The sequence below is a fragment of the Schistocerca piceifrons genome, chromosome 3 (assembly GCF_021461385.2).
Source record: "Schistocerca piceifrons isolate TAMUIC-IGC-003096 chromosome 3, iqSchPice1.1, whole genome shotgun sequence".
Taxonomy (NCBI): domain Eukaryota; kingdom Metazoa; phylum Arthropoda; class Insecta; order Orthoptera; family Acrididae; genus Schistocerca; species Schistocerca piceifrons.
Window position 1 is genome coordinate 366,144,959 of NC_060140.1, and position 17,264 is coordinate 366,162,222.

General features: G+C 43.8%; 1 protein-coding gene across 2 annotated transcripts in view; it reads right to left on the minus strand.

Moving 5' to 3' along the window:
- Nucleotides 1-17,264, minus strand: part of LOC124788043 (venom carboxylesterase-6-like) — a 147,887-nt gene that overhangs the window by 13,598 nt on the left and 117,025 nt on the right. For both annotated transcript variants that reach the window (XM_047255102.1, XM_047255103.1), the window contains exons 8-9: nt 2,690-2,840; nt 2,485-2,604 (exon numbers count right to left, since the gene is read on the minus strand). In XM_047255102.1, coding sequence (XP_047111058.1) covers nt 2,485-2,604; nt 2,690-2,840 — 271 coding nt within the window. The remainder of the gene's footprint in view (nt 1-2,484; nt 2,605-2,689; nt 2,841-17,264) is intronic.

Here is a 17,264-nt window from a genome sequence, read left to right on the forward strand (position 1 = left end):
AACAATAGAACAGTCTGACAACATAAGCAAATCATCCTGGAAGCTGATTGACAAATACCGAAAAGGTCCCAACAAGATGAACATGGAACCACTCAGCATAAGACATGATGGTAACATTATAAAAAACCCAGATACCATATGTAACATTTTTAATAACTACTACGTTACTAGTGAACAATCAACCCATATTATAGATTCACAGGTAGAGACCCGATGCCATCTTACCCAGTGTACCGAATTTGAATTTGTGGAAGCGAATGAGCAGGAGGTTCGCAAAAATTTTCATCTGGATGGGATGGCGTATCCAGTGCTATTACTAAAGCAAGCTTAAAAGAAATTTCTAAACCTCTTACTCACCTGATTAATTGTAGCATTAGAGAAAACATGTATCCAATGGTTCCAAAAATGAGTGTAGTGAAACCAGTGTATAAAAAGAGAAGTAAGGAAGAAGTCTCCAACTATAGACCAATATCATTAATTTCCACATTTAGTAAGATATTCAAAAGCATTATCCTTTCTCAGCTAAATGCCTTTTTCACAAAACATAAACTGCTTGTAGATTCGCAGCATGGCTTCAGAAAAGAGCTAAGTACAACCACAGCAGTTACACAGTTCATCCATGAAGTTTACTGTCTGTTGGACCAGAAGATGCAGACTGCAGGTATATTTTTGGACCTGACAAGAGCATTTGATACGGTAAACCATAGGGTACTTCTCAAAAAGCTAAAATCTTATAATATTGGAGATCAAGCCACGAATCTTCTAACCACGTACCTGTTGAATCATAAGCAAAGCACTAAATTGTGATACAAACTAGATAATAAAATCATGAACTCCCAGTCCACCAGTGAACCTGTATTACAAGGTGTACCACAGGGCTCAATCCTTGGACCCTTTCTCTTCCTTATATATATTAACGACATTGCCCAACCCTTTAACTCCCATATTGTAAGCTATGCAGATGACACGTCAATCTTATTCTATGGGAGCAAATCGAAAGAGCTAGAATCTCTTGCTACTAGTGGTGTAACAGAAGTTACAAAATACTTCAATGATCAGGGGCTCAAGGTGAATGTCACCAAATCTCAACTACTGACATTTAAAACAGGCAGTTCTCATCACAACAGTATGAATAGTGTGTGATATATATGCAACAGAAAATGGTAACTGTAAATTCCTGAGTGTATATGTTGATGAAAATTTGCGGTGGACATACCACATTAATTTTGTATGCGGAAAAGTCAGTAGTGCCATATATCTCCTCAGCCAGCTCGCAAAGATAGTTCCTAGCCAGCACTGAAATTAGTTTATAATGGCACACTTCACCCCTTTCTCAATTACGGAATTGAACTATGGGGCTGTGCAGCTGATGTACGTTTAAAAAGAATACTACTACTACAGAAAAGAGCAATAAGCCTTATACATGGGATGGGACATAGAGATTCATGTCGTGAAGTGTTTGTGCCGCACGAATATCTGACAATATATTCTCTGTACATCTTCAAAATAGTTGTATTTTTTATAAGTCAACCAACGGAAGCTATCATGGGCAGTGATGTACACGATCACAACACTGGAACAAAGTGTAACTATTTCCGTAACAGAACAACGTTAATCAGTGGTTTGATTTGGTATAACAAGCTACCAAACTCTCTAAGAACGTACAGGGGAGATGTTTTTAAAACAAAATTAAAATCTTTTCTAATAAAAAAATGTTTATATTCCTTCAATGAATTTTAAGATAGTGATTGTAACATGAGGCATTAGCATATCAGGTGTAATGTGATGAATGTAAAAAATAGACACAAGAAGCAACAGCTGCAGAATATAGTGTATTTTATAAGTATAAATATAACCATAGTATTAAGTCTGAAGAAAATGTAAATAAAAAAAAAATTAATTAAATAAATAAATAAATAAACAAAACAAATCAGAATTACTGAAGAAGAGAAATCACTTATCATTCACATGGTACAAGAAATAAAGACAATTTTATTCTTCCTGCCTACTAATTAGGATTAAATGCTCCATTTCCCAATATACGCACATGAAAATAGGCTTTAAACCAAAAGGAAAAAACGTTCTTAACACAAAGCTAACTCCACTGTGAAAATGGTGCTACTCAATAACCTAATGTAGGGGTGTTACCACTCAGTGTAAGAGTTCATGAACAATCAATTGATAACTTTAGCAAGATGTAAGTTACCTGTAAGTCTTCCTGAGTAAACATAGTTGAATATTCACAACAAATATATTAACGACACAATGCTGCTGCTTCTCATTATGTGTTGATTTATTTCATTGACATTTTATTCGACATTTCTGACTTGTTTCTTTTACTATAAAATGATTACGAGATGTATGAAAATTAAGATTTATTTGTTTAATAACAATTTAAAGTAAAAGAAACAGAAATACTGCACATTACGCAACTACTAATTAAAGTAGCAGATTAACAAGTTGTAGCCTCTTTGTTTTGCTTACCCAAAAGAAGCAAAATCAGTCCACAGATTGTAATTATATCCACCATTTTACTGTCATTCTCATTTCTGTATCTGTTGTCCATTGAGAATATATATTGAAGCTCATCACCATGACAAGCACCTGCAGAAACAAATATACATGACTGCAGTCAGGCACTACAGTAGAAAATGAAACAAGCCATCTGCACTTTCTAAAGAGTACTTACCAAAATCTAGTGAATCTTTTTCTGGGTTACCACAAAAGCTTCTGGTTCCTCTATATGAGAAAACATAGTAGTAGATTGGTTCAGAATTAATGAGTGAGTGGAGTCTCACTGTTTCATCCACATTCCACAGAAATAATCCATCAGTGTACATCTGTTAGGATCAGAAAAGCATATTTCCCATAATACAAAGTTCAATCAATAGCAATGATTGCCGACTACACATTAATTCTCATAGTTAAAATGTGTGTTAAAATTAAAATACTACAAAATAAAATTTTTTTGAGGTGACAATCTTGAAGCAATTATCAGTTGTGCTCTATATTAATATCAAAATCTTAATTTTTTTTTATTTACTGTCAGGTGGAACTAAGTACTAAAATGCAATGTTAACACTTCTCATGTACATATATTTCTGTATTTTGGGTGTAAGGGAAGACTATATGCATTGAATTGTAAAAGAAATCCAGAAATGTGTGCTCTCACTCCAAGACTTGACAGCCTTGAGGGGAAACTAAAAAAAGTTTCCTCAGAATAAGCTGGTATTAAAAATAATTCATAGAATGTTCATGTGTTAGTAATGGTGTCGTGAGCTAGCATCAAAGATGGAGTGAACAGTTTGGTCATGAAATGCCCAATGTTTCAGTTTTAAGATGAAAAACTGTATGTACAAAAATGTTCAAATGTATTCACACCGTTAGCACTGAAAGGCTTTTAATGATCACTCATTTTAAAATTAAAAAATAAATAAATAAAGTAAAATAAAAAGGTAAGGGAGGAAGATCAAGATTCAATATCTAGCCCATGATGGGTTCATCCTCACACTATATGTTTCTTTGAATTCTTAAGGAGAATTAGCAAATATCAATTTTTTGTTGGTTGGTTTGGGGGGGAGTAAAGGGACCAGACTGCTATGGTCATCGGTCCCTTTTTCCAAAGACAAAGAACACCCACAGAGAATAAAAACGAGGAACAGAAGAGATCACAGACGATACAGAACAAGAGAAACTGAGACAAGGACAAGATAAAACGAACTAAAACCACACAGAGTGTGACGGTGGTTGGCCGACCGTAGAAATAAAAAAGGAAAAGCCAACCACTTAGAAACACATTTAAAAAAAAATCAGTTGAAAATCACAGGCCAAAGGCCAGAATCAACACAAAACAATAAAATAAAACAGAAACACTCAGATTAAATGATAAAATCCCCCTGCCTGAATAAAACGTAAAACTAAGTCAGCCATAGTGGAGTCGTCTGTTAAAAGGGCAGGGAGCGTATCAGGCAGCGCAAATGTCTGCCTGACCACAGCTAAAAGGGGGCAGGCCAATAGAATGTGGGCCACTGTCAAAGCTGCCCCACAGCGACACAGAGGAGGGTCCTCCCGGCGCAGTAAATAACTGTCTGTTAGCCGGGAGTGGCCAATGCGGAGCCGACAAAGGACGACGGAGTCCCTGCGGTTGGCTCGCAGGGATGACCGCCACACAGTCATCGTCTCCTTAATGGCACGGAGTTTATTGGGTGTAATCCGATCGCGCCATTCAGCGTCCCAAAGCGCAAAAACTTTTCGGCGGAGGACTGCCCGCAAATCAGTCTCTGGGAGGGCAACATCCAGAGATGGTTTACACATGGCCTCTTTCGCCAGGCGGTCAACATGTTCATTGCCCGGGATACCGACATGACCGGGGGTCCACACAAAGACCACAGAGCGGCCGCAACGCGCAAGAGTATGCAGGGACTCATGGATAGCCATCACCAGACGAGAACGAGGAAAACACTGGTCGAGAGCTCGTAAACCGCTCAGGGAATCGCTACAGATCACGAAGGACTCACCTGAGCAGGAGCGGATATACTCTAGGGTTCGAAAGATGGTGACTAGCTCAGCAGTGTAAACGCTGCAGCCAGCCGCCAAGGACCGTTGTTCGGAATGGTCCCCCTAGAGTTAGCGCATACCCGACACGACCAGCAACCATCGAACCGTCGGTGTAAACAATTCCAGAGCCCTGATACGTGGCAAGGATGGAATAAAAGCGGCGGCGGAAGGCCTCTGGAGGGACCGAGTCCTTCGAGCCCTGTGCCAAGTCGAGCCGAAGGCAAGGGCGAGGAACACACCACGGGGGTGTACGCAGAGGCGCCTGGAAAGGAGGCGGAACAGGGAAAAACCCAAGCCCGCAGAGAAGCTCCTTGATGCGTATGGCGATCGGACAACCCGACCGGGGCCGACGGTCCGGCAGATGGATGACCGACTGCGGGAACAGGACACGGTAATGTAGATGCCCGGGCAAACTAAAAACATGGGCAGCATAAGCAGCCAGTAATTGTTGGCGTCGTACCCGCAGTGGAGGTACACCTGCCTCCACTAGTACGCTGTCCACAGGGCTGGTGCGGAAAGCACCAGTGGCAAGGCGTATCCCGCTGTGGAGAATTGGGTCCAGCACCCGTAACGCAGATGGGGATGCTGAGCCATAAGCCAGGCTCCCATAATCCAGACGGGACTGGATTAACGCCTGGTAGAGCCGCAACAGGGTAGAGCGATCGGCGCCCCAGAGGGTGTGGCTCAAGCATCTCAGAGCGTTTAGATGCCGCCAACACGTCTGTTTAATCTGCCGGATATGAGGCAGCCAAGTCAACCGGGCATCGAAAACCACCCCCAAAAACCTGTGGGTCTCCACCACAGCAAGGAGTTCGTCGGCAAGATAAAGCCGCGGCTCAGGATGGACTGTTCGGCGCCGGCAGAAATGCATAACGCGGGTCTTGGCTGCCGAAAACTGAAACCCATGCGCTACAGCCCAAGACTGCGCCTTACAGATAGCGCCCTGTAGCTGATGTTCAACAGCTGCAATGCCAGTAGAGCTGTAATAAAGGCAGAAGTCGTCAGCATACAGGGAAGCGGAGACAGAATTTCCCACGGCCGCAGCAAGCCCGTTAATGGCTATTAAAAACAGACAGACACTTAAAACAGAGCCCTGTGGCACACCGTTCTCCTGGATGTGGGAGGAACTATACGAGGCCGCGACTTGCACGCGGAAGGTACGACACGACAGAAAATTGCGGATAAAAATCGGCAGAGGACCCCGAAGGCCCCATCCATGAAGCGTAGAAAGAATGTGATGACGCCATGTCCTATCGTACGCCTTCCGCATGTCGAAAAAGACAGCGACCAGGTGCTGACGGCGGGCAAAAGCAGTACGGATGGCCGACTCCAGGCTCACCAGATTGTCGGTGGCGGAGCGGCCTCTACGGAACCCACCCTGAGACGGAGCCAGAAGGCCCCGAGACTCCAGTACCCAATGCAAGCGCCGGCTCACCATCCGTTCAAGCAATTTGCAAAGAACGTTGGTGAGGCTAATGGGACGGTAGCTGTCCACCTCCAGAGGGGTCTTTCCAGGTTTCAAAACGGGGATGACAATGCCTTCCCGCCATTGCGACGGAAACTCCCCCTCGACCCAAAGACGGTTGTAAAGATCGAGAAGGCGCCGCTGGCAGGCCACTGAAAGGTGTTTCAGCATCTGACAGTGGATGCCATCTGGCCCAGGAGCGGTATCAGGGCAAGCAGCTAGGGCACTGCGAAATTCCCACTCACTGAATGGAGCATTGTAAGATTCCGGGTGGTTGGTGCGAAACGAAAGGCTCCGACGTTCCATCCGCTCTTTAATGGAGCGGAAGGCCTGGGTGTAATTCGCAGAAGCGGAACTCATAGCAAAATGCTCTGCTAAGCGATTTGCAATGACGTCGGAGTCAGAACAAACGGCTCCATTCAGTGAGAGCGCAGGGACGCTGGCAGGGGTCCGATAGCCGTAGACGCGTCGAATCTTGGCCCAGACCTGCGAGGGAGTGACATGGAGGCCAATGGTGGACACATACCGCTCCCAGCACTCCTTCTTGCCTTGGCGGATGAGGAGGCGTGCCCGCGCACGCAGCCGTTTGAAGGCGATAGGGTGGGCTAAGGAGGGATGTCGCTTGTGACGCTGGAGCGCCCGCCGGCGATCTTTAATCGCTTCAGCGATCTCAGGGGACCACCAAGGCACAGCCTTCCGCCGAGGGGACCCAGAAGAACGGGGAATGGCAGACGCGGCGGCAGTAACGATGCCGGTGGTGACCGATTGAACCACCGCATCAATGTCATCAGTACAGAGAGGCTCAAAAGCGGCAGTGGAGGAGAACAAATCCCAGTTCCATGCAGCATGTATATCTGAACTAATGTTGTTGGTGCTGGTTTGGTGTTGATTTTGATGAGAACAACCTTATTGCCGAGCTTTTCACAGTAACTCATCCTCTGCTCTACCTTCCCATTCATGACAAATCTTACTCCCATTACACAATTTTCTACTGTTGTTGATAATACCCTATATTCACCTGACTAGAAATTCTTATCACAATTCATTTAATTTCACTTCACATCACTAACCCCCCAGCCCCCCCTGTCCCCCCATATCTAGATTGAGCTTTTGCCTTTCACTTTTCAGATTTTCTAGCTTCCCTAAAATGTTCAAACTTCTGATATTCCACACACTGACTCACAGTATGTTTCTGTTACATGTTTCTTTGCTCCATGTACTGATCCGCCTTAGGTGAGTGGTCGCCTAACCCCTATTTCACACATTAGCCTTTTGTCAGTTGTTAAGTGTTTTTCTCATGGTCACCTACTCCTTGACAGTCTCTTTCAGAGGTGGAGGACTAATCCTGAATCTCTTGCAACTGAAAGATCATCAATTACAGGCTGCAGATTGTGCAGAATTACATTGTGTGTGTTTAATGCAGTGGTTATCATTGACTTCTGCATCCTCATACCATCGATCATCATGGATCTTTCCATCTTTTAGGGGCAGTTTCCAACCCAAAGGAAGGAAGTTGTCCTGAAACTCCTGTCTGGTCCTCTTCAACAAGGCCATTGGCAGAATGAGGGTGATTCCTTACCTCGGTAGCCTTCGGTCGCAATTGCTGATTATTCTTATTCAAAATTTAAGCTGCGGCTGGGTTCACACCTGGCGTCCATGATGTTTCAATTACTAGTCAAAGTTGCTACCTCTAGGCAACCTGGACATCATTATATGATTACATTACAGAATTCTATCAATGCGAAGCTACACCTTGTAATAACCCCATGAGGGCATTTATAATTATTCGGTTAAAGACAAAGGTGGAGTGGCCTCGAGCTGCAATATTAATATTTTACCCCAAGCTGCAATATTAATATTTTTCCTGACACATTCACAAAAAATCTGTCTCTGCTTGTTTAGGAACAAATGAAGACACTTTTCTAATGTACCTTTACTCCCTTGCCTTCACGTCACAGTATTGACTGTAAGTAATTAACTGTACTCACGCTCAGCTGTTTTTTAACATTGTGTGTAGTGTGCACCAACTCTCAATAAATCAAGTGTTAAACAAATAGCTTTTATCATTTATAACAAATCAGCTTCCAGAACCAATTTTTAAAGTTTTTTCAAGTCTTAGGAGCAGCAGAGATCAAAATCAGTCTGGATAGTTCCTGCTAAGAAGCAGCCTACATCAAAGAGACAAGAGATAAAGGTTTAAATAATCTGTAGGAAAGGCCCATGCCATCATGAAGAATAAGAATCCAGCATCAGTCAGCTTCATTACAGCCCAATAACTCACAGATTTCAATGGGCCTTGGCAGACTGATGTGGGACCAGATTCAGGTCATTAGGCCTTTGTTTTCAAAACAGAAGATAATTGTAATGCATATTGTGTCATATTATCACTCATGAAGTCTCTTCCTGAACTTTATATTGACAATGTGTTATATGATACAAGTCATTAAAACATTCAAAACACAAATTTCTGCTCCACACATATTGAACAGAAGAGGCATATGTCCTTTTCTTTTGCTTAGTAGTCACAAGAAAAGAAAACCATATTATGTTCAAGGAAAAATATCTTGGGTGTAATTAGTTAAGGGTAAGAGACTGCTAGAATGATAATATGAAACCATAAACATTATGATTATCTATAACTGCATACTGTAGTGTTCTTGTTTGTATTATTTTATTGTCCTGCACATAATGCACAGGTAAAGTTAATCTTCAGTTTTATTACATATTTTTAATTATTCACTCATAAAATAAAAAAGATGTGTGTGTAGAACTCTGAACCCATGATGACCTTGTAAATTATCACTCTACTCACATATCAACTCTCCAGTATAAAGGAGTAAAACATTCACACATGACAACTGCTGGTTTTTTTTTAATGCGAGAACACTGACTTCACCCAATGCCAAGAATCAGCATGGAGCTATGGAGTGTCAGCTTAGCTTCTCAGGATGAGGTGGCAGAAAATGGACACCCCTCCTTGAAGTATGCTGATCGTCACTAAATGAGATATCTGAAAGGGGTGCCACATGGTTAACAAACACATGCTGTGCTACACTGAAGTAACGGTGGAAATTTGTATTTTTGCCTCCACATGATTGGTACTGTTAAGTTGTAAAGAAAGTGGTATCAGTAAGTAAAATTCAAAAATACGTGGATAGGTAGAAGCTGAGCAAAGGATTCAGGCAAAAAAACATCAATATGTAAGATTTGTATTGATTGTATTGTTTATCAAAGCATCTAATCAATCTACAATAATATTTTTATATAATGGTAGGAAACATTCCACGTGGGAAAAATGTGCGTGTGTGCGAGTGTATACCTGTCCTTTTTTCCCCCTAAGGTAAGTCTTTCCGCTCCCGGGATTGGAATGACTCCTTACCCTCTCCCTTAAAACCCACTTCCTTTCGTCTTCCCCTCTCCTTCCCTCTTTCCTGATGAGGCAACAGTTTGTTGCGAAAACTTGAATTTTGTGTGTATGTTTGTGTTTGTTTGTGTGTCTATCGACCTGCCAGCGCTTTTGTTCGGTAAGTCACCTCATCTTTGTTTTTATAATAATACAATAATATTTTAATTTTTATTTAGCATAAAATACGAGTGTTGAAACTTTAGTAGTGGCAACTATTTACACTCCTGGAAATGGAAAAAAGAACACATTGACACCGGTGTGTCAGACCCACCATACTTGCTCCGGACACTGCGAGAGGGCTGTACAAGCAATGATCACACGCACGGCACAGCGGACACACCAGGAACCGCGGTGTTGGCCGTCGAATGGCGCTAGCTGCGCAGCATTTGTGCACCGCCGCCGTCAGTGTCAGCCAGTTTGCCGTGGCATACGGAGCTCCATCGCAGTCTCTAGCACTGGTAGCATGCCGCGACAGCGTGGACGTGAACCGTATGTGCAGTTGGCGGACTATGAGCGAGGGCGTATAGTGGGCATGCGGGAGGCCGGGTGGACGTACAGCCGAATTGCTCAACACGTGGGGCGTGAGGTCTCCACAGTACATCGATGTTGTCGCCAGTGGTCGGCGGAAGGTGCACGTGCCCGTCGACCTGGGACCGGACCGCAGCGACGCACGGATGCACGCCAAGACCGTAGGATCCTACGCAGTGCCGTAGGGGACCGCACCGCCACTTCCCAGCAAATTAGGGACACTGTTGCTCCTGGGGTATCGGCGAGGACCATTCGCAACCGTCTCCATGAAGCTGGGCTACGGTCCCGCACACCGTTAGGCCGTCTTCCACTCACGCCCCAACATCGTGCAGCCCGCCTCCAGTGGTGTCGCGACAGGCGTGAATGGAGGGACGAATGGAGACGTGCCGTCTTCAGCGATGAGAGTCGCTTCTGCCTTGGTGCCAATGATGGTCGTATGCATGTCTGGCGCCGTGCAGGTGAGCGCCACAATCAGGACTGCATACGACCGAGGCACACAGGGCCAACACCCGGCATCATGGTGTGGGGAGCGATCTCCTACACTGGCCGTACACCACTGGTGATCGTCGAGGGGACACTGAATAGTGCACGGTACATCCAAACCGTCATCGAACCCATCGTTCTACCATTCCTAGACCGGCAAGGGAACTTGCTGTTCCAACAGGACAATGCACGTCCGCATGTATCCCGTGCCACCCAACGTGCTCTAGAAGGTGTAAGTCAACTACCCTGGCCAGCAAGATCTCCGGATCTGTCCCCCATTGAGCATGTTTGGGACTGGATGAAGCGTCGTCTCACGCGGTCTGCACGTCCAGCACGAACGCTGGTCCAACTGAGGCGCCAGGTGGAAATGGCATGGCAAGCCATTCCACAGGACTACATCCAGCATCTCTACGATCGTCTCCATGGGAGAATAGCAGCCTGCATTGCTGCGAAAGGTGGATATACACTGTACTAGTGCCGACATTGTGCATGCTCTGTTGCCTGTGTCTATGTGCCTGTGGTTCTGTCAGTGTGATCATGTGATGTATCTGACCCCAGGAATGTGTCAATAAAGTTTCCCCTTCCTGGGACAATGAATTCACGGTGTTCTTATTTCAATTTCCAGGAGTGTATTTACAGCTCGCACAAAATAGACATGTGTTTCAAAGTTTTACTGACCTTCAAAGTAGTCACCAGCATTGTGTATAACCCGTTGCCAGTGATGTGGAAGTTGTAGGATACCATTAGCAGTGCCAGTTTTTGTTGACAGTTCGAACGGCATGGTCTATTGCCCGATGAATTTGTAGCAGTTCTGAAGCGAATGCCGTGAAGTGTTTCCTTCAGTTTAGAAATAGAGTTGAACTCATGAGGGTTTAAGTCAGGGGAGTGCAGTAGGTGGTATAGCACTTAGCAGCCCCATCAGTCAAACAAATCAGTAACAGCTTACACTGTACGTGCTTGAGCATTGTCCTGCAAAATGATGGGCAGGTCTTGCAGATAGGGTCATCACTTCTGTCTCTAACGTGGTTGTAGGTTGTGTTCCAAACTTGTGAGTTCAACTCAATTTCTAAACTGAAGGAAACACTTCAAGGCATTCACTTCAGAACTGCTGCAAATTCATCAGGTAATAGACCGCACCGTTTGAACTGCCAGCACAACTTGCACTGCTAAGAGTATCCTACAACTTCCACATCACTGGCAAGGGGTTATACACAATGCTGGTGACTACTTTCAAGGTCAGTAAAACTTTGAAACACGTATCTATTTTGCACGAGCTGTAAATAAATAGTTGCCATTATTAAAGTTCCAACCTCATATTTTTTCATATTTATGTTTTTATGCACAAATTTTAAAGAATTTAAAGAATTATTTATGACCCATAAGACCGCTGTTATTGATTTTAATTCAGTACACTGGTGCAGAAGCCAAAATAATTATTGGATATGGTGATGATTAAGGTGGCTGTTGTGCTTGTTGAGAATACTGTGTTTGGAATCAGAGATGACAGGACCCAAGGACTGCCAACGATATGAGGAAACAAAGTAAGATGAAATTCATTTGACTAATGCATCATCAAGATTCACACAGAAAGTGATGATATGCATAATATTAGTTTAGTTTTATTTTAGGGCACACAAAAATTAAGGTCAGAGGTGCCCATGTCAGAATCTTGGAACATTAACACGAAAAAGGAGTTAAAAACAACTACACGTTGAGCCCAAATGATGGGAGTAAAGAGCTTAGAACAAGGACTTCCTCTTTGAGGAAGGTCCATAAAATACACTGTAGAGCAATGGAGGTTCTGAACTGAAGACTAAATGTCCTTCGCCATATTGTTATGATGGATAAAGAGTAAACCATGGGCAAAAGCCCATGCATTGTTCACTACAATAGTCGATAACTCAGATGGTAGACAGGCACTAGAACATAAGTGGTTAAAAAAAGGGCATTCAGTCAAAAAATGGTCAACTGTCAAAGTTTGATGACAATGAGCATGAAGTGGTGGGGGATCACTACTTAACAAATGATGATGGCTAAAATGACAATATGCAACCTAGCTAAAATGATCTCCTCATGGTGAGAAGGTCAAGAGGAAGTCAGCCAAGTTGGTGGGAGAGGTTTAATTCCCCAGAGCTTGTTCTCATGAAGGGGAGACCAGTGGTGATGCCAAAGTGACACCACCTGCTGACAGACAGCAACATGGAGATCATTGGAAGGAATTGAAGAACTGGTGGGCTGAGGTAGGAGGACTGCAGCCTTGACAGCAATGGCAGTAGCCTAATTTCCCATCAGACCAACATAAACAGGAACCCACGCAAACATCACAGTGCCCCCCCCCCCCCCCCTCAAGAATGAGCAAATGGAAGCTTTTTTGGACCCACTGCACTAAGGGATGGACTGTGCACAGCACACAGACGCTCTGAAGGACATTGAGGGAGTCAGAGCTGATGACATAATTGAAAAGCCTACGTCACCGAATGTAATGTATGACCTGATACAGGGCAAAGAGCTCTGCTGTAAATACTGAGCAGTGTTCCAGAAGCCAATAACGAAAATGGTCGGTGCCAATGACCAAGGCACACCCAACACCAATCCAAGAGCAGTCAGTGTTCACAAAAGTTCTACCGTTAAGTTCCGTGTGAAGGTTCAGAAACTTACAGTGATAGACTACGTAGTACTTTCCTTAGTAAGCAAATTAAGTCCAAGGTCAACACCAGCCACTGCATGAAGCCAAAGTGGTGAAGGATTTACTCGCACAGGAAAAGTGACAGGTAGCATGAAGTTACGCTGCTGGAGCACTAGCCAGAAGTGAACTCTAGGAGGTAAGAGAGAAGAGGAACAAACCCCACACTGGTGCTCAAAGGAGTCATTGATCAAGGAGGCATAGGGTGGGTGGTCGGACATGGCAAATGGCATGTGCATCTGCTGACAGCAGTAGTTCAGCAGCTTCTGCATAGAGATTTTCATCCGGACTAGTGTAAGTAGTCAAACAGATTCCACGAAGTTGGTTCATATTTAGACAGCATAAGATGAACGGACGTGCAGATGCATAAATGAAACATCTAGTCTAGTTTCAAATGGACAAGAATCAGTACAAACAGAGGAGGGTGGTCCAATCCGCTCCTCAGGAAGTACCACTTAGGACACATAGGACACTGAGGGACCAGGTGCAGTGGGTGGCCAGGTTAAAACACATGGAAGGATCAAGAAAGTCTCTGATCAAGCACAAGCCTCAAGAATTGCTTAGTTTCAGAGAAGGGAAGAGCAACAGGCCCAAGATGTAAATATGGTGGAAGAAACTCGTTGCGCCACCAGAAATTCATAAAAACTGTTTTGTGAGAAAAGCAAAAGCCATTGTCGATGCTCAATGAATAAAGATGATCAACACATCGCTGAAGACGCTCCTCAAGGAGACAAGTGCATAAGGAACTGCAATAGATCACAAAATCATTGATAAAATGGGAGCCCGAGTTGCCCAGTGGGAGATAGGCCATAAGAGGACTAAGGGTTACAGCAAAGAGGATGATGCTCATGACAGAGCACTCCATTTTCCTGGATAAAGGTGTCAGACAATGCAGAACCCAGGGGATCTTGAAACCTCTGTATTTTAAAAATTCCTGAAGAAAATGGGGAAAGTGGCCTCGCAAGTCCCATATGTAGAGAGTACAGAGGATACCAGTCCTCCAGTAGGTGTCATAGGCTTTCTCCAAATTGAGAAAAACAGTTCATGGTTTGGGTTGCCAAAGCTACGAAGTAGTCAACTGCAGAACAGCATGCTCGGAATCCACATTGTGCAGTGATTAGTAATTTGCAAAACTCTAGCCATCATGCCAGCCGGGCTTGAATCATTCTTTCCATTACCTTGCAAACACAGCTGGTGAGAGAAATGGGGCAGTAGCTAGAAGGAAAATATTTGTTCTTACCAGGCTTAGGTATGGGTATGACAGAGGTTTCATGCCAACGTCTGGGGAAACATGCCATCTGCCAAGATGCGACTGTACATGTGGAGGAGAAAGTGCTTGTGCATAAGAGAAAGGTGCTGCAACATCTGAATGCGAACAGTGTCTCACTCTGGGGTGGAAGATCAGTATGAAGTGAGAGCATGGTCTAGCTACCTCATAGTAAAGGCAGCATTGTAGCAGTTACATTTCTGAGAGGAGAACGGTATCAGCCGAGCCGCCGCCACTCGTTCCTAATGGAAGAAGGCAGGGTAATAGTGGATAGATATTTAAATCTCCACAAAATAGCAGCCTAAGATGTTGGAGATATCAATTGGGTCCACAATGACACCATCCAACAGTCAGCCCAGAAATTGGGGAATGGAACTTGGTCCTAGAGAGCCATTGGAGGTTGGTCCACATGACAGAAGAGGGAGTGGAACTGTTGAGAAATAGTAAAGGAAATCTAGATAGCTTTTTTGCTGTCCCAAAGAATGTGACAACACTGCACACACAACTGTTTATTACAAACACAATTCATCGTCACAGGATGATGGTTAAAAATGCACACTTGTTGCTACGTTGAACTTTCATGGTGATCATTGGGCAACGTCTTCCACGTTATCTGCAACATAAATAAACTTTCTTCCCACAGTATTTCCGAAAACCCAAAAACAAACTTAAAGAACTTAATAATAATAACTGTTCTTACAATTATTCGTATAAGTCTTACGTCAATTTAATGAGGGGTGGGACAGGCCTAAGCCTTGTGACACCACACAGTCTTTGATGACTCACTGCCACAGGGCACAAACGTTGGAAAATCCTGTTCCACGAGATCTACAGAAGCATTGGCTTTCTCACAAAGGTGGCCTGCAGATTCCAGGGCATAAAAATGGATGGCAGTGTGCACTAGTGAAACAGAGGTTGACTGTGTGAGGGTATCACATGGCAGTATCATTGAAGAGGATCACCAAGTCAACAAAGGAAAAGACTGTTTGCCTTAGATTTCTTGGAGCCTTTGCAGTTGGCAGACGAAGATTCAGATGTTTGACTGGAGGGACATAAAAAGTCTTCATGGGAGTATTCCTTCTGTCCTTTGTAGCCTGCCAGTTGCATAGCAGGTGATTTTGCTGCCAGAGGCAAAAATGTGGTGACTTGTTACACAGCTGGAGGAGGAGGATATGGGCAATTTTACAACCATCCTGCTGAATTTGAGGTACTGAGCCTGTGTGGCTGTATCCTTCACAGAGCAAGGTGTAGCGAGAACATTACTGTAAGTGGCAGATGGTAAAACACAGGCCTTCTGACTTCCCAACAACTTTTGAGTGACAGAGTAAGGCACTTTTTCCTTCATCCGGATCTCCTGGACTGTCTGCTCATCAAAATACACAGGACATTCTTGATATGAGGCAGCATGGTTGCCATTGCAATTGATACAGCGGGAAGACGGAGCTGAGCCATTGTCCTCATGAGCATCCCTACCACAAGTAAAACATTTGGCCATGTTGTGACAGGACATTTGAGTGTGGTTGTAACATTGACACTGGTAGCAGCGCATCAGGGTCGGAATGTATGGTCAGACCATGATGACTTCATAGCGAGCTCTGATCTTTGATGGAAGCACTATCCTACCAAATATGAGAAAAAGAGTGCATGCAGGCATTAAGGTTGCATTAACCTTTTTCATTACCCAAAGGGCTGCAGTGATGCCCTGATCAGAGAGCCAAGTTTGGATTTCTCCTTCGGTCTGATCAGGTGGGGGATAGGAAGGGAGGGGGGGGGGGGGGGGGGGTGGAGAGAGAGAGAGAGAGAGAGAGAGAGAGGGAGAGAGAGAGAGAGGGGGGGGGGTGAAGAAGAAGAAGATTGTTTTGTTGCTTGTTGATATCATGTTTTTTACAAATTAAAGAGTAAAACATAACTACAAAAAGTGGGATTCAATTCCAGAACCGTCACATAGTTGCCTATCAGTCTGTCACTTACGCACTGAACTACAAAGTCTGTATACTAAGTGCTGTGACATGTCAGTTATTTCTTATTGTTCTTCCAGTTATTTCTTATTGTTCTTCCACCTTTGACTCCATTCCATGTCATGAAGCCTTTCCAAAACTTGAAATTCTAATAATGGCAAAGAGCAAGGGGGTGCTTGCTTCGTGCTGACTGTCAATCATGCATAGTTCCCTCAATTACAAGTTTCCTTTATTTTCATGAGTAGTACTGCCCTCTATGTGATGATATTAACTGTTGAGTAACATGGAAGGCAATTCAAACTGTAACCACCATCAACTTTTGTGCTGTTAAATGTATGTAACTGAACTGCAAGTACACACAGAAATTTAGAATGTTTTGTAATATCTTTTAGCGTGTGTAGTTCCTAGTTGGGTGTTAGGGAGAGCCTGAAGGCCCTAATCTGCTCATGCTAAATAAAACAATAAACAAATTATATTATGTCAAAGAACGCTACTGTTGTGGAGGGGACTAATGGTGGTTGTCAGATTATTTAAGAAATCGTATCACATTCCATCTAAATTTGCAATCCGCAAACCATTTTATGGTGAGTGGTAGAAACAGATAGTTTAGCTCATCACATCTTCTTCTTCACCCTGAAGAGTGGTTTGACACAGCTCTCCATGCTTGTCTGTCTGGTGCAAGCCTCTTCACCTCTGAATAATTAATTCAACCTACATCCATTTCAACCTGCTTTTTGTATTCACAACTAGCTTTCCCTCTGTACTTTTTACCTCACAGTCATTCCTCCATTACCAAATTGACTATTCCTTGACACCTGAAGACATGTCCTATCAATCGTTCCCTTCTTTTAGTCAAGTCGTGCCATGAATTCCTTCTGTTCTCAATCTGATTTAGCATATCTTCATTAATTATGTGA